Raw genomic sequence first — 18,696 nt, forward strand, 5'->3', positions numbered from 1 at the left:
TATATATATAGACAAGGGGTCACTGATACCAATAAGTGTTTGTTCAATTTATTTCCCATACAGATAACCTACTCATATCATATAGGCCAGTATGTGTCATTGCTTGGTCTTTAAATGTTGTCGATACTCAGTCTCCAAATATGTTGGAGGCAGCTGCAGCCCGCCCGCCGGAGGACAGCAGACACTGCCAGCCAGTCGGGTGTGTGTGTCCGTTCTCAGTGTTGATTGGATGGCCCACTCACCCTCCCTCCATTGATCCCTCACTAATCAAAACACTGGAGCTATTGAGAACGTTTGAATAGAGCTCCCGAAATTTGTCGTGAGAAGCCCCCCACTGCAGAGTTAAGCATTTACGACAAACTGTTGTATGACGTTATTAGCTCAAAGTAAAAGTGCCTTTTTAAAATAGACTGTAGTCATGGAATTCTGCAGACAAGTTGGCTTTTTCTTCGCATTTATCAAGAAAAAAAGTTCCTTTTTATTTGTATAAAAAAGGAGAAGAAAGCTGCTATTCTGTATGAAAACAACAACTGGTTTTCATTCAAATGTAAGAACGATGCTTTTTAAATGATCGACATTATTAAACCGATTGTGTAGATTGTATAAATGCATTCAGTTTGCAAACTTTATAAACAACCTATCCTAAACTCATTATTTTCACCTGTTTTTCCAAGTGCGGTTAGATTTTTTAGAGCAGCCATCAAAGGTGCTTTTTGTAATAAAATAAGAGCAGCAGACACCAAATTTCAGACACCATGTAAACATACGCTTGAAAAAAACTTGTTTAAACGAGTTAAAACAACAAAAACATCAACACATGGTCACAAGGTGATAGACAAGGCTACAGAGTGCAAAGTGCAACAACAAAATAAATGACTTATATCTCATTAATAAGTTGCTGTAAAAAAACAAAAACAAACTCACAAGCATTATCAAGCAAACTTGATTTACCTGTACTGGTCAAACTTTGCATATCTCATCCAGTCCTGAGGATTGCTGTCATATGCTTCCATTATGTCTTGGACCTCCTCAACATTGATGCTGTCACTCTCGAAGATTTTATGCAAGATTTTTATCAGTTCATCCAGAGATTCTGGCTTTACCACCTCGGTGTGCTCCATCTCTCTGCAGAAGGTTATTTCGCAGATATTTCTATTCAGTTAAAACAAAAGCTTTCTCTTACCAACTTTCTGCAGTGGCTTATTTTATAGGCCAGCGCTGCAATTTGGGAGCAAACTGGTGTTGGACTGTACCATTATGGAACAAGGTGAACGCCCACAGCACATAGTCTGATTTAAATACATTTGTTATTAGCACATAAGAAAATATAGCTAACATACATGGCTGGTACGTACCACATTAACTCTATAGAAAATATATAACTTCTAATTTTCATCATGCATGTTTTTATTTAAATATGCACTCATTCCACACATTAAGAACTTGGACTAATCCTCTTTGAGTCCAATTCCACCACGTTGTCACACAACCTCCCCCTTTCCTTCTCTTTCTCACTGAGGCATTACTCCAACAATGTGGAGAGAGCATAAGAATGAATGGTATCAAGAAAGGTTTTGAGAAACATAAAGTCTTGTTTGCTGGCATGTAGCCTGTCTGGTAAGGTTTATTTGTAGGCCTTCAATCAACCATGTTTTGGGTGCATTAATTCAAGAGATTGTGAGATTATGAAATAATGGATACACTAAGTAATCAACCACGCTCTAGATCATGAAGAATGTTCAAAAGGATGAACATGCTAACTATTGAAATATCTAAAGCAAAGAATCGAACAAAGGGAAAGTGATTCAATACTAGAAATTCACAATGGTTTAGCCAACTCATGTCACATCACACAGGAATGTTGTCAAACCAAACAAGATCATTTGATCATCCCTTAAAGCAGTGGTTCGCAAAGTGGGTCCTTGAAGGGGTACCAGGGGTCCCCAACAAAAAATTGAATAATTCATGTTTTACTAATAATTATAATATCCATAAGTGACACAATGACAGAATGTATGATCATACGATATGATTTGATTTTTTGTTCATGAGTTTCATTCACTTTCTGTAATAAAATATCTAGAAGCAAAAATTGTATTAGGTAGGAGACCCTGGGACAAAGTCTTATCAGATGGGGGGTTGTGATGGGGGGCCATGATGTGAAAAGGTTTGAGAACCACTGAGATAAAAAAGACAAGTATAGAGTTTGTGGGTGTCAGTGAACCATGATGGGAACATATTTAATTAAATAAATAATAATTCCCATATTAGAAATAAAAAGCCCATTATAAGTTAAATGTAAGTGTCAGACTTAAAAGTCCTTGTTGTAGAGCAGCTACATCTGCTGTTGGTAAATGACTCTAACAGGGAACCTATTCCATCTGAAATTTGAAGTTTCAGCTCAGGAGCCACATTGAGTAAAGGCTTTGACTCGCCAGCTGCCTGTACATGTGTGCATCTGTGTGCAAGCATTTTTAAGAAAAAGAAAACAACTTTTAGATGGACTTATGTACAAAATCCAACATGGATGGACAGGACAGTCTGATACAAGGAGCGATGCTCTTTTCCATTATTTTGATATCACATCCAACATCCTATTATGGGTATGTCCTTGGCACCGTTTGCCAGTCTAGCTTTCGCAACATCAGTAAACCATAAATCCTTCTGAATAAGCACTCCTTCCTGATTATATGCAATTCATAAACACTTAAAGGTTTTCCGCCCATTTAAATTGGAGGACACTCACTATGAAGAAGAACAACATGGTAGTGGAAACTCATGCAGTAGTTTCAGTTATTGCGGGTCATATATGGCTCAGATAAATGTACAAAGTCTTTGTTGCATGCCGTTGAGCAGTGGTTGCTCAAAAAAGCAACATATCAAATCCCACTGCAAATGTCAGAGTGCTCAGTTGGAACTTTATGTACCATGTCTTGCTGAAGGACACTTTGCCTAGAACGTTGGAGAAATTAAAGGACAACGCTTGAGTAGAACAGCACACTTCTCACATTTTCCAGAAATGGATAAGTTAAAATTGTCTACACATTACTGGTTACCAGAGAAGGGTCAGGACCACAGTTGGGCTGGGATGTTCCAGCAGCAAATCTCAACATGTGTCAGTCTGTCCAAGGGACAACTTCTTTGGCTGAGGAAGTTAATCAGGGCTTCATATATACAGACAAAATGGGGAGACTGCTCTTTAAATCAGATGTGGCAAATTTTCTTCTGAGCTGCCACATCATCAATTCCAGATGTACTGTTGCTCCACCTTGTGGCCAAAACGTAATCCAACTTTACCCATCTTGAAGGCCCTGCCAGTGATATGAGACACTCTTTTAGGACACATACATAATGATTGGTCTAATAGGAAATGAGATTTAAACTAGTTTAATGGTTTTGTAGATCTAAAAAAAGAATGCGGCTTTACGTGTGTTGACCTGTGTTTAACTGAAAATGAGCAAGGGTTTCTAATTTACTTAAATCCACTCTATATGAGTCATATAGTGCAATACAAGTACATTATTTAGTCTCATACTGTTCTGAAAACGTCACCTTTCGTGTCTGCAAGATCCAGAAATCCCTGTGGGTTTGTATATCTGAAATAGAAGCAATATTACACGCCACAATTTGGACACAGGTGTTTCTTTGTTTATTTTTTAGTAAAGTAGTTCACTTTTTTGGAATGCATGGTTTTATTTGTGTCTGTTCATACCAACAATAGAACAGTTATCGACTGGCTATAATATTTTTTTTTTCTTGGGGAAATACCATATCCATAACTTTAGACTTTTTTAATTTATGTGAACATTTATGCATCTCTAAACCCTCTGTGTGACAAAAATGCACACTTCACTTATCATTTTTTAACGTGTTATTAAGTAAAATTCTAGCTACTATGTGTTTATTGTGAACTTATTTGGTTATTCATCAACCAAATAAGTTTCCATTTAAAATTAAATAATTTAAATAGATGAATGTAGAAATAAACAAAACACTGAATCTTTTTGAAAACACCAGAAATTGAGACAAGGCTTGACATATTCGAAATAAACTATTTTTGAGTTTTACCCCTCTGTATGGATTGTCTGAGTATCACTCGAGAAATAAAAATAATCACGTGTTCCCTCTGCAGACGGTTCGCACGGCTGAGTTTTGAACCATCGCGGCTGCTGTAGCAGGAGGAGGAGGAGGAGGAGGAGGAGAGCAATGACTGCTCAATAGGTCCTTTGACGTGGAATATTTCCGTAAAGAGACGATGGAAGAGTAGCGTGTAGCTCCAAGCTATCCCGTATTAACCTTAAATCGGAACGGGATTTAGCTCCTGAATCCCACTCGGACCTGGGTCCACTGGAGTTGACAGACAACAGTCTTTCACAGACTGACCCCTTTCTGTTCCCCCGCCTCCCTCCGCTCAGCTACAGTCATGATAAAAGCCATTTTAATATTCAACAACCATGGGAAACCAAGGCTTTCTAAATTCTACGAGCATTATGTGAGTAACGTGTCATGTATTTACATGTGTAATTGTTCATAAAGGTTGGGATAGGCTAAGCTGAAAACAGTGAATTATAAACCTCAAGCAATGGCTGTTGAGATACTTTGTTTGTTTTCTTAATGCAAACCAAGGCAGACGTAGCTATAGCTTAAATATGCATTCATGTTGTTGCAAACTGTTTGAATGGGAAGGTGTGTGGACTTTACAACCGCCCCGTGATGTGCTGTTGTTTCAAACTGACCCTGGTGTGACGTTAGAAGATGTCAGTCTGAACCACTGTCCTTTTAACAATATGAATAATTAAACGTGTGCAAGCCGAAGCGAGGCTATCGGATTCCGGCTGTTCCTGTATGAACAGGATTGTGCCCACTTGTCATGCTAACCCATGTAGCCAAAAGTCTTTTGGTCAAATTGACCCGTTTCAAAGTTTTACATTGTTCTACCTGAAAATCAATGGCCTTACCTCCTTTTCTGTGATAAACATGTATAAACCTTCACATCCTTCATATGGTCTTCGGGTCAGTTTGACCCGCATACACAGAGACACACAGAAACATGACCACAGACACAAACATACAAACACACATGTGCAAGCCCAAACACGTTTACACGTTTACACGTTTACACACACACACACACACACACACACACACACACACACACACACACACACACCACATACACACACACACACCCAACACACACACACACCTACACACATACACACACACACACACACACACACACAGTTTCATTTTCATAATCTGAGCAATGAGAAGCTGTTTGCTCTCTCTTTCCCGCACCCTCTGTCATTTGTCCACCATAACATTTAATACACCAAACTATTTCCTAGCACTATATGAATTACACCTGCACATCAAGGGTGGGGGGGGGGCAAAAAAGATAAATACCTCTGCATCACAGTACAGAATCTTCCAAACCTTGTCCCACTTATTTTTTTTCCAAGAAAAGAATGATCACATAGTGGATTTTTAACATGAATTATAACCTTATGACAAAAAAACCCGAATCCTTTTTCCATTTTTAATTGTGTTCTGGTAGAGACTGATTGCATTCCCTACACATATATGTTATCTCAATCGTTTGAAATTGAGATAAAGACAATATCTGGTAATAGATTATGAAGTAAAATTTTTATTCAGAATTGTTTTTCAAAACACTATATAAGTCACGGGTCAGTTTGACCTGGGGGATACAAGAGGGTCCTAAAAGTGAAGACAACACAAGGGTTAAATCCAGCTGTTAGCGATGAGCACAGTGGAGTGAGTTCCCTCTGTTTGTGTCACATGCCTTCTTTAATAACGTCCTTGTGAGTGTCTCGTGCTCCCGTCTTTACTTTCACTGGTTCAGCTAGCTTTACTGTCCTTGCCTACTGCTCTGTCAGGGAACTCAACAAATAAGCTCCATGCAGGTATGGCATCTAACAGGTTATGTAATATGCTTGGTTGGGCATGCTGTGTTGGCTTCTCCTAATTGGATTTTAATGTCAAGGTTGGCTGCATGCCATATTGGTGCTACAATAGCAAGTTGACTTAGAGCCAGCAACTTCATTCATTGGGAACTATTTTGATTAGCAGTTAATCATGGTCATTTTTTCATGCACAGAGTACTGTTTTTCAGTACATTTTTGAGGTGCTTGTACTACTTGAGTAAATCTGTTTTCTTCTGAGTATATCCATTTTTTGATACAAAATATAATCAGCATATAAAATGTCAATATAATATAAAAGCTATATTGCAAGCTACCCAGCAGTGTATAAATTAATTGAAATTATTCCTACATTTACCAGCTGCAACAATAAAGTGTTGTACACATTAATGCATTACTTAGCCTGTAATACAATAATATAATCTAAATTATTCTGTAATGAGCCATTCTGCATTATGAGGACTTTTATTTTTGGTACTTTGATATTGGCCTGCACGATTAATTGTTATAAAATCGCGATCTCAATTCACCCTGTTCACGATTTTAATTTTTAAATAACTTTGACTTTAAAAAGCCAACTGCATCACAAACGCTACTACTTCCTTCTGTGAGTTTTAAAGATATACTGTATAAAATAAGTTTTAAAGCTCTCCCTTCTCTTCATTAAGGCCTCTATGTTTACAGGCTTGTGGTGATGCGCAATGTGCTATAGGTGCCAAAAACAATCTATGTTTGATACTGCCAATTTGTTTTGTTTTGTCATGGTTCATGTGTGCAATAAACATTACACTTTGTGAGAAAAAAATCGTGGCGAAGAATCGTGATATCAATTCTAAGCTTAAAAATCGTGATTCATATTTTGAGTTTGATAGGCTGTATTATGATGCTAAAACATTTGTACTTAAGTATAATGCTAAAGCAGGACTTTTACTTGTAACTGTTGCTACTCAAGTAAAATATATGACTACTTCTTTCACCACTCTAGGTTAGTACACTGAATATCTTTGATTTTTGTTAGGGCTATTGGAATTTATTCCTAACCAATTCATCAGTAGGTCTATAAAATATCAGAAAACTGTGAAAAAGCCAACATAAGATTTCCTAGAGCACAAGGTAACATCTACAAATTGCTGTTTTTGTTCGACCATCAGTTCACAAAATTTAGTTTACTATCAATAAACCTCAAGACAAAGAAAAGCAGCAATGTCAGATATGAGTTTGACGTTGTTGCTTGATCAATGATTCAAACAATGAATTGGTTATTGACAATTTGTTTCAGATCTAGAATTTGGACAGTAGGTTGGGTAAATTTAACATTATACATTTAAGATGTCCCCTTCGGCTCTGGAAAACAGTGATTGGAATATTTCAAAGATGAAACCATTAATTGAAAAAGGTCCCGGCCTACTCTCTTCACTTAAAAACACAAGGCAGAGCATAGTTGCTGCATTTAACATGTCCCAGTATCTATATATGAAGATGCACATGGTGTATTTGATGATACATTGGAATTGATTGAATTATAGAAATGCTATGTAGACACTCTGTTATATTAAAAGCTGAGGTGTCGTCTTACTGGCAGGCAGGATATAACTTTTCATACATATGGCTAGCTGTGTTACTGTTTTTAGCAGATAGTTTATTTGCGTTACCAGTTAGGTTATGAACTTGTAGTGCTGTGTAGGCTTCAGTGCTTTATTGTATAAAGACATCTAATATATACAGAAAGTGACAATGTTAGAGTTGGAAATCTTTGTGTTAGCCATCCCAAGCTTAGAATTTGTGGTTACACTTTACTTACCCCCCTTTTTAGTATTCATAAGCAGTATTTACACATTAAATATATGGTCAATGACACACTATAAGGTAGTTGTAAACAACTATAACTCTTCTTGAGGTCACCTGTAAGTGAAGGATATTGTATGAGTGAACAGATTAAAACACCATGTCCATATGGTCTTAAGTCTTAAGTGTGTTATAAAGTATTTATAAGATACATTTTCTGGCCTTTTGGAGAGATTACAGTCAAGATGCAGACAAGAAACATTGCGGCAAGAGAGAGGGGTATAACATGTAACAAAGTGGCGATGTTGCGGTTATATAGTATGCATCTTAACCATAAGGCCACCTGTACTGCATGCTAGTCATGCTAGTACATCGTCGGGAAACATTTTGGCTTCAGAAAAGATGATTTAGAACAACGTGATTAATTATTGTTCATTTATCGTCAATCAATCGTGATTTTGATTTTAGGTCATATCATGCAGCCCTAATGTATGCCTTTGAATATAACTCTTTCACAATGAAATCAGGGATGACTGGTGTTACTGGCTGATTAAACTCACTTTAAATTCAGAGGAAAGTTGCTGGTTTAGAAGGCCAAATGTGGTCCATAGGCATGGGAGCACCGTCCATTAAAACCAAATAACATAAACCCTTAACACCAGAAACATCTTGATTACAATTTTAAAAGATGCAGCTTAGGACTTCTCAGTCTTACAGATGTACCATTTAACTGTGAGTACTGTAACCCTGCTACAAGTCATGCTATAAGCCACATGACCGATACAGCCTTCCAGTCAGCTGCATTCTGGACAGCCTCTTCTCTCCTTGTGCTCACTGACCTTATGCACCCCAAGAGGACGTAAGCACCCTTTGGTGAGGCGGGCTCAGTATTAGAGAGGCACACAACAAGGTTTTAACCACTGTTGACTTTTGATTGAGGTTTTTAAGGTTAGATTAAAAATGTCAGACTGGAGCTGGGCGATATGGAGAAAATCAAACATCATAATCCTTTTGACCAAATACATCAATGTCGATGTTGCGGCGATATTTTAGGGTTGACGATTGGTGCTTTCACAGAATATTTACACAAGGAGATTTGTGATAAATGATCATCAGTAATGTGGATATAATGACTTAGTAGATAAAGGCAAATAATAGATGAGCTACAAACGTCTGGTAAGTTCAGAAAATTACATTACTATAATGCAGCCTTGTAAAACTAGGAAAAGACACTTTTATCATATTGAGATATTACAAAATCTAAAATTAAGGATGTTATCTAGCCTCAAATACTGATTAATGGAAAACCCTACATCTAATCATGCCCTACATCTAATCATGCCCTACATCTAATCATGCCTTTTTGGATGCTTTCTCCTGGACCTTGAGTGTGCATTTTCATCAACTAAGTTATGTAAAATACCCAAATAACCTAACACAAAAGTCTGATATTTAGATTATTTAGATTTTTTTTGTGGCATGGGACTTTGGGATCCCCTATTAATTCTGGGAATCTTCAACTGTGAGTCCAAAAATCAAGCCTTTTAGTGCTTGCAAACATGCCCAAGGATATTTGAGGTATTAAACAGAATCTAATCCATTAGCAAACAATAAGATGAGCCTGCCTTGGTTCAGCTTGTACAATGACATCATTGCCTGTGTAGCCTGTGGGCACTAGGTTATGTTTAGATATGACAAAGATAATGATAAGTATTTCAATCATGTTTTTTCACTCAGAACTAATACATATATTTTAGAAAAAGAGAGGTGAGGGGAACCATTTATTTACCCGCCAACGCAGTCTTCTGGATATGAGTAATGAAACACTTCACTGGAAGCAATTAGGTGCACAAACAACACATTATTTACCATCTACTCTTTGTTTAACAATCTCTGTTTCCTCATCCAATCCTGCAGAATGAAGACATAGAGCAACAGATCATCAGGGAAACCTTCCACTTGGTCTCGAAAAGAGATGAGAACGTCTGTAATTTCCTAGAAGGTGGAATGTAAGTTGTGAAAGTGCATTAGCACGGTCTGCTAGTGCATAAGTGACTGTGTCTAAATGCGAGAGGAAGTGAAAAATAAAAGTAGAATTATTTACTCTGATGCAGCAGCACAGGAATTCATTTCACCCAAGGAAAGGTGAAATCAGTTGTAACAATGTTTGTTTGAAGTTCATCTCTCATTCATAAATGAGGAACAAAGTAGTTGTCGTTTTACCTTGTAAATCTGGCCTTCCTCCCTCTCTGTTGCCTTACATCATGTGACACCAAAGCCACATGGTTGAAACAAACATTGTATTATAGTGTTCATTGAGCGTCAGGCAATTACTGAGTGTTATCACATCAACCAACATGTCAGGATGAGGGGGTGTTACAACATTTCCTATGTCTTAAGCCATTTTGGCTACTGAGGTCAAACCCATTAACAGACCGAATAATCATTAACTTTCATATCTTCTCATGTTAGCATGTCCTATCTTTACACATATTGATTTATGAGTAAAAACATCCCGTTTCTGTCCCGATGTTCCTCTGGTTTCATAACATGTTTACAGCATGTAATGAAACGGTCAAAGATCTTTGTACATCTGCTGAGTGATTAGATAATGGTCATTGTATTTTATGTTTTAGCATGTAATGTATTCACTCAGGGCAGGTATTGGTGTAATGTTTCCTTGTCCTGTGTGTTTCAGGTTGATTGGAGGATCAGACTACAAGCTGATCTACCGACACTACGCCACACTGTACTTTGTGTTTTGTGTGGACTCCTCAGAGAGTGAACTAGGAATTTTAGACTTAATCCAGGTAAACGCCTGGGAAACCATAGTGTATCTGTTATCACGTGTCTTCTTTGTTTGTTTATGAGGTACAATAGATGGCAAGTCTTTTTTTTTTTTTTTTAAACATTACATTTCTTCTACTTTTAGGTATTTGTGGAAACGCTGGACAAATGCTTTGAGAATGTCTGTGAGCTTGACTTAATTTTCCATGTAGACAAGGTAAGAAGTACATTTAATCTGTATTCCTCTTTGTGATTTTACATATTCATGAAACTACTTGAATGTTAAATCCTAGAAAGTAGGAAATAGTTATACTATTCAGCCCGAGTGGTTATTGTCTCAACACTCCTCATTGTGTCTTGTGCTGTAACAGATTTTCAGTGAGTGTTTTTCATTATTGGTTGATTGATTGATTACACATACTGTATTATGTGTTAAAAGCAACTTGTATACTGAAATCTGGAGCTGACATGAATAGTCCATTATTTGGTTTAATAAATTAGTTAATCAGCAACTATTTTGTCAATTGATTCATCGTTTAAGTAATTTTTCAAGCAGAAATGCCAAACAATCGTCTTCAGGAGGGTTTGCTGCTTTGTCATCTATGATCTTATGTGAAGTCAAGATCTTTGGGTTTTAGGCTGCTGCTTGGACAAAATAAGTAATTGAAATATGCCACACAATGTTCTTGTAATATTCTCATAAACAATTTGTACTATTTCTGACATTTTATAGAAATAGAAAGAAAAATCTCAATTAATTGAGAAAATAATCTGCAGATTGATCGATTATGAAAATAATCATTAGTTGCAGCCAAATTGCAATTTTGATTTCACCTGTTATGGTCTTGCAACAGGGTTGGCCCGAGTCTTTTTGGAGTACCACACCTCCAATGTGAATGTTGTCCAGTAGCATTAATAAGCAGTATATTAACCAATGGTTTATACCACATTACAACGTAAGCAGATATACTGTATGTGTTTATTAATGCATCTGTCAACTCATCCTGTGGTGGAGGCTGGTTTATAAACAGATAATGAATGACAATATAGTAAAACACGATTGTAATAGTATTCAATGTATCTTCAGAGGAGACGTTATAATTGATGAATACTTTATATTATTAAACACTGTCCTTATATCTGCTTGTACGGTACTTCCATTACAGTGTGTAATTATTACATGTTTGTTTAGTGCTTCTAAATGCTAAATAAGGGGATTTAAAGCAAATGCAAACTCAATCCTTGCAAAAAATATTTGTGTAATGATATTAAAGCATGATTCACATCTTACTTCTTTCAGGTCCACAACATACTGGCAGAGATGGTGATGGGTGGGATGGTCCTGGAGACCAACATGAATGAAATCATCACACAGGTGGATGCCCAGAACAAGATGGAGAAGTCTGAGGTAAGGCTGACCCTGCCCGTCCACTGTATGTATGACTTGACCCTACTTCCAATACTCTCTGCAGTATCATATACAGTATGCAGGCATGTGTGTATGCTGCACCCTGCATGCTTTTCTCCAGTGACTATATGGATGCTCTCCACCTACTCTTGAGTGTTTGTGCTTTTGTGTTTGCCCTCTCCTCTCGCTGCTGCACTGCTCTCAACACAGGTCAACACTCAACATATCCTCTCCCGTATCCCTCAGTATGAAATACTGCATCATAGTCATCACTATTGTTGTTATTATTATGGAGACTTAACTGTACCATTTTTTTTCTCCCAGTGCATCTCCAAAATCCGTGCCCATTGAATCTCTCACTCACTCACGTGATATTTATGTCATGTAGATTTGACATATATTCATGAAAACAGGCTGGTTGTAGACTGTGTTTTACAGTCCTATTATTTTAGAGAAGAATGTGAATTGTTATTTATTGTTGGAGTAAATGCGTTTCTTTTACATCTATAAGCCAGTGTCCTTGCTTGGATATTTGCTCTGTGCAAGGACATTGCTCTGCTTGCCCTACAGCCTCTTTCTAGCAGATAAACGTTCATTTACTTATCAGAAAGTTTTAATCAGACAGACAGCCAGAGACAATTTCATGAAATCACTTCTGTTTTGCATAATGTGGATTTTGGCCTCTGATAGTCCTAACTCTTAACCGCACTAAGGATTTGGCCTTGTTTTTAAATGACTTACAACACACTGCAATGATGTCTTAACATTAAGGCAATGTTTTTAGGTATTCCTTTTTCTACAATTGCAATGAGAAACGCTGACACAAAGTTTGTACAAATTTGCTGCATATTGGTGCTTACACAATGAAGTGAAGGGTTACATTGCCAGGGTTTTAACTGGCTGATAGCAATCATGTGCTCATCATTTGTATTTAAGTGGTTACAAAGTACACTTTCTCTAATAATCGGACCTGCATTGTGTGCTTTAATGAGACAGAATCTTTTATTTTTGATTGATGTTCTGCAAGCAGTCCTTTACTGTTTTACAATCATCAGAGCTGCTCTGTCCTTCTCTCCTGGACCTACCCTAGACTGCAGTGTGTTTTTCAAACTGATGCTAATTCAAAATGACATTGTCCATTTATAGGTCAGTGTCTGGGGAGCAAGGAACGAGCTGTTCTCCTCCCAGATTGGCTAAAGACTGATGAAGGGGCAATAGGGTTTTTCTTCAAAAAAACTTTCTCAATTAATATCTCAATATATTTTTTGCTATAAAGAATAATTGTGGGCAAAGCTTTAGATCACTTCTGGCATTTTAAATATGTGGTCTATGATAGGTCCTATCATTCTCTACTGTGGAGATAAACTGTAATTACTTGAATCTGCTTTAACATTCCTCATTCCTCTTTTTCCTGACCCTGTCTAGTTCTTTCCATTCTTTTCTCTCTTTACAGACTTTTATCTTTCAGTCTACCAGGCAGGACAGGTAGACACAGGTACTGCTAAATTTACAACCAAGTACTGTAACCTTAACTGAAGTTTACTTCACTTCTCGAATCTCACCATATGGCCCTCCATGTAAAAGCCAACTGATGTCACTAACATACAGTAGGAATCTTTCATGGCAGACCCAAAAATGTTGCCACTGGTGAATCTATTAAATAAATAGTAAATACTATTTTTAAGTGTGTAATGTTGAACTGCTGTTGGGACTGTGTCAGAGAGATGATTGTTCAAGATAATTTTTGAAGCTGTAGTTTGTGACGGTGCATTATACATGTAAGGTGTACGTATTACGTATCCACCCATGTAGTTCAAAGAGATATTAATCTACAGGTTAGAGAGGCTACAGAACTCTTTGTATCTCGTTTTAGACGTTTTATTAAAAAGGCCTTTTATTTATAATCTTCAGAGTTCTTTTACCTATTTTTAGAAAATGTAAATTATGTAATGAGATTTGTCTTTTTTGTGTTATAATCACATGTAACTGTGATACTATCAAAACTTCTCTGGCCTAAAGTGGTGCGCTGTATTTAAGGAATAGTTTGATATTTTGGGAAATATGCTCATTAACTTTCTTGCTGAGAGTTAAATGAGAGGATTGATAACGCTTAAATATCTGTATGGTATATGTAGCTACAGCTGCAGCTAGTTAGCTTAGCTTAGCATAAAGACTGTAAACTAAATGAAACCGCTAGCCAGGCTCTGTCCAAAGGGACCTACAATCTCTTCTAAAGCTCACTTATTAACATTTTATATCTTCTTTGTTTAATTTGTACAAAAAATACAAATGTAAAAAGTGCAACATCAATTTTTGGGGGGTTATATGCCGGTTTATTTGTTGGCCGGGACATGTTGCCAGGCAACCAGTGGAGCCGGAAGTTACTGGTCGTGGCAAAGAAATCGTGGACATATAACCCTGGGTAAAATGGCTATTGTTATTTTCACACTTAGATTTTTGTACAGGGTCAAACAATTTGTTATAGCCTGTTAATTACAGTAGTGACCTTTAGAGTAGCTAGCTTGGACAGAGCCAGACTAGCTGTTTCATCCTGTTTGTGCTATCTACACATTTACCTTACAGACACGAGAGTGGTATCAAGTTTCTCATATAACTCTCTTACATGGAACCAGAGAATCAAGCCATTGTCTTGTATTTAACAGCTGGTGTTACTATTTCTGGACTTATTGTTCACCCAGCATTTGATGAACAACCAACTATTATGGACATGCACAGTGGGTCTCCAGGCTACCCACTGTGAGGAAAGAAATATTTGGAGTCTGACTCCTGCATACTGAGCCCATGTGCTGGATCAGCATTCCTCTCGGTTAACACCACGGTCATCATTCCCTCTAACACAAGTCTCCTTGATTTTTGGCAGAGGGAGGAATGTCCCATAACACAAACGGTCCGTTGAACTAACCATGTGAAAATAAGTGAAGTAGACAAATCTACATTCCAGACATATACTCTATGTGTGTCATATCACTCATTGAGTTACGAGGCTACTTGTTTGAATGTGAGAGAACAATGAGGCAATGACAACCTACAGTTCTCTGCGGTTTAAGCCTTTTGGTCATTTTTGGGTCTGTCTTCTGAAGATTCAGTGTGGGGATCTCTAACTGCAGTGATTCTCAAATGTCTGCTCACACTTGAGACCAAAACATCCAATCATTCTCTCTTCACAGATGTGTTTTATTGCTCAAAAAAGCTAAACTACCTTGATGCTTTCCTTTTAAAAATGCTAAATTGCTCTTATATAGTTTCACATTGAGATTCATTGTGTTAGAGTGAAGTGCCTCCTCTGTCTCTGAGAGTAGATTTACCATTGTAGTTTAGTTTTATTAGGCTAACAACCTCCTCATATCATTAGTAGTTAACGCTATTGGTAGATATTCTTGTTCCTCTATTCACAAATATGTATTTAGATAGCTGCAGTCATGTGTAGTCTTTCCATAATTAATTTAACCCACTAGAAGCACAGTATCACCTGTAATATGGCTAATATGTCTTTGTTTGTTTAACTATAATGCACACATTCTAAACATCCATACATATCTATTCAAAACATCATTTCCGTCTTCATATCCAAATCCATTTTTTTCTGCTTTACCCAATTCTCTCCTTGCATTTTTACCCTTATCGGTCCTCAAGAGTCCGGTGGGTTCACTTTCCAAGCAATGCTGCCTTTTGTCCATTTGATGAATGTCCAGTACTGCTCAATACATCAAAATCAGTGAATGGTTTAGTACAGTGTGTCCTCACAGTTGATTCATAATTGGCTCTGGTTGTGTTGAAAATCATTATAGAACCAAATAATGCATGTGCATATGAAGCTATGAAGGCATCTGAATGTACATTTGCACATGTCTGTCTTCGTAGCTGTCAGTGCTTTTGCATTTTGTCAGCAGTTGACTGTTTTTGTCTAGTAGTCTGTTTAGCAACGTGTGTTTGTGTGTGTGTGTGGTGTGTGTGTGTGTGGTGTGTGTGTGTGTGGTGTGTGTGTGTGTGTGTGTGTGTGTGTGGTGTGTGTGTGTTGTGTGTGTGTGTGTGTGTGTGTGTGTGTGTGTGTGTGTGTGTGTGTGTGTGTGTGTGTGTGTGGGTTGTGTCCGTGTGCTAATTTCACTGTTCAGTGTGTTGTTGTATACAAGGTGCTTTTTTGATTTGCTGATTTGTATCTTATCAACCTTCCATGTGTTTGTTTTTGTGTGTGTGTGTGTGTGTGTGTTTACATGTGTGTATAGGCCGGTATTGCAGGAGCGCCTGCTCGTGCCGTATCAGCTGTAAAGAACATGAACCTCCCGGAAATGCCCAGAAACATCAACATTGGTGACATCAGCATAAAAGTGCCAAATTTACCCTCCTTCAAATAGTGGCAGCGAGATCCTGAAGCTGCAGATGTCAGCCAATGTTTACCGTGATGCAATCGGTTACCAAAACCTCAAATTACTAGCTTTTATCAAAAATATATATATCTTGAAGGTACTGTATGCTTTGACACTCCTTATTTGGTGTTAACTCTTTGTTTTTCCTATTAAAAAAAAAAAGAATGTTTTACGTGCTTTGAATTTCTGTTGGAAGGAAAAATGAAGTATTTATTTATTTGTGGTACATTCCTTCTTCCTCGCTGGAGGTTAACCCTTGATGTTCAGCTGCTACAGTAGAGATCTGTGTCAGTTTGTAGCTGAAATAATTTCACTGACTCCAGTGTTTACTTAAAACAAAAGGTCCAGCAGTTTGGGACGTTTTTGGACAGTCTTATTGGTTTGGTTATTCCAGGCTAGAGAAATCAATCAATGGAGGAAAGGGTAGGAAACTATTTTGAATACCAAATTGAAACAGGTTTGCTACAGTATTGAAAGTCATACAAGCTTGTTTGTAAAATCAGTGCATAGAATGTTATATTACAGATATGCTGTTTGACAGAAATATGCTGATATGATTTTGTCTTTTCTTAACTGTATGCAAAATATTTTTAAATGATTTATCTTGTCATATCAAAAAAATTATCTTAATTTTATTCTGTGCATGATTTCTCTCTCTTCTTTTTCAACATAATAAACTGTCGAAACGCAACCTTTGTGTTGGCCTTAATTTTTATTATTATCTTATATTAAAGATCGCATATTATTTTTTTCTGGGATTTGGGGTGTTATTTTGTGTCTCTGGTGCTTCCATGCGCATACAAACTTGGAAAAAAACTATCCATGCTGTTTCGAGTGAGATGGAGGTTTCTGAATGTTCTCTGCCTTCAGTCTCCGGGTGAGCTGTTCGAAATCTGCATGGCTTTCTACATCACTAGCTGAGATGAGGTGGCAGTAGCACATGCTAATGCTAGCATGCTAGCTCGTGTTACAATACACACTACTTCACCCTAATCTACAAAAGAACTACTTACATGTCATTGTTCTGCAGGTATTCCACAAATAGAAGTCTCCCTGCTAATTCTGCCTTGTACTGACCAACGTTGGAGAAAGTTATCCAGCTGACCGAACTACTGCGAATGTGTGACTCCCAACAAAGTTAGTATAGAAGTGAGATGTCTCACTCTGTAGCTAAAACAGAGACCTAAACACAGGGGGTGAAAAGAGGAGCGGCAGCCATGTGCGGTACAACAATGTTTTTTTTTTTAAAACAAAACCATGTAAATTGTGTGTGTGTGTGTGTGTGTGTGTAAATAAATAAATATATATATATATATATATATATATATATATATACATACATATACATACAGTGGATCAGACATTCGTATAATATGTCACAAGAAGTTAGATTTTATTTCTATCATTTACACTTTTAAAATAACGGAAACAAAAAAATGGCGTCTGCAAAAGTTTGGGTACCCTGCAGAGTTATAGCATGCACCGCCCCCTTCGGAAAGCTAAGACCTGACGGTGTCATGGATTGTTCTCAATCATCGTCTGGAAAGACCAAGTGAGTCAATCTTAGGTTTGAAATGCCAGACTCATCTGACCCCCCCCCCCCCCCAACAAAGCACCATGGCCCAGACTCATCTGACCCCCCCCCCAACAATCAGCACCACGGCTTCTTCTAAGCAGTTGTCTAGAAAACTGAAACTGAAAATAGTTGACGCACAAAGCAGGAGAAGGCTATAAGAAGATGCAAAGTGTTTTCAGATGCCAGTATCCTCGTTTGGAATGTATTAGATAAGGCAGTCATCAGGAACAGTGGAAGTTAAAGCAAGATCTGGAAGACCAAGAAAAATATCAGACAGAACAGCTCGCAGGATTGTAAGAAAAGCAAGTCAAAACCCACGTTCCATCCAGAAAGACCTGGCAGACACTGGAGTTGTGGTACACCATTCCACTATAAAGAGATACTCAAACAAATATGGTCTTCATGGAAGAGTCATCGGAAGAAAACCTCTTCTATGCCCTCACCACAAAAATCAGCGTTTGAAATTTTCAAATGAACAAATTGACAAGCCTGATGCATTGTGGAAATAAGGTCAGTGGACCGATGAGTTTAAATAGAACTTTTTGGCCGGAATGAGCAAAGGTACAGTCGGTTTGGAGAAGAAAGGGCACAGAATTTAATAAGAAGAACTTCTGTCCAACTGTTAAGCATGGAGGTGAATCAATCATGCTTTGTGGTTGTTTTGCAGCCAGTGGCACAGGGAACATTTCACAAGTAGAAGGAAAAGCGGATTCAATAAAATTTCATCAAATTTTGGACGCTAACTTGATGCCATCTGTGAAAATGGTGAAGTTAAAGAGAGGATGGCTTCTACAAATGGATAATGATCCT

The 18,696-nt window shown here is 37.5% G+C and overlaps 2 protein-coding genes across 5 annotated transcripts in view; one reads left to right on the forward strand and one right to left on the reverse strand.

Annotated features, from left to right (window-relative positions):
• cdo1 (cysteine dioxygenase, type I) overlaps positions 1-1,217 on the reverse strand; it is a 5,560-nt gene extending 4,343 nt beyond the window's left edge. Inside the window, exons 1-2 of one of the 3 annotated variants that reach the window (XM_032515637.1) lie at positions 952-1,205; positions 662-709 (exon numbers count right to left, since the gene is read on the reverse strand). In XM_032515637.1, coding sequence (XP_032371528.1) covers positions 662-709; positions 952-1,121 — 218 coding nt within the window. In that variant the 5' untranslated portion in view covers positions 1,122-1,205. Of the gene's footprint in view, positions 1-72; positions 191-661; positions 710-951 lie in introns of those variants that run through there. The other 2 variants (XM_032515638.1, XM_032515639.1) reach the window with 2 other exon arrangements.
• A 2,957-nt stretch (positions 1,218-4,174) lies between these two features.
• Positions 4,175-16,637, forward strand: ap3s1 (adaptor related protein complex 3 subunit sigma 1). Of its 2 annotated transcripts, XM_032515642.1 has the most exons (7): positions 4,175-4,492; positions 9,648-9,739; positions 10,429-10,540; positions 10,663-10,734; positions 11,818-11,925; positions 13,379-13,420; positions 16,170-16,637. In XM_032515642.1, the coding sequence occupies exons 1-6, from the start codon at positions 4,424-4,426 to the stop codon at positions 13,412-13,414; spliced, it is 489 nt and encodes a 162-aa protein (XP_032371533.1). In that variant the 5' UTR covers positions 4,175-4,423; the 3' UTR covers positions 13,415-13,420; positions 16,170-16,637. The 2 variants fall into 2 exon arrangements, with proteins under 2 accessions (XP_032371533.1, XP_032371532.1); XM_032515641.1 differs by lacking the exon at positions 13,379-13,420 and having other exon boundaries at positions 4,178-4,492.
• The last annotated feature ends 2,059 nt before the right edge of the window (positions 16,638-18,696 follow it).

Source organism: Etheostoma spectabile, chromosome 5 (genome assembly GCF_008692095.1).
Source record: "Etheostoma spectabile isolate EspeVRDwgs_2016 chromosome 5, UIUC_Espe_1.0, whole genome shotgun sequence".
NCBI lineage: Eukaryota > Metazoa > Chordata > Actinopteri > Perciformes > Percidae > Etheostoma > Etheostoma spectabile.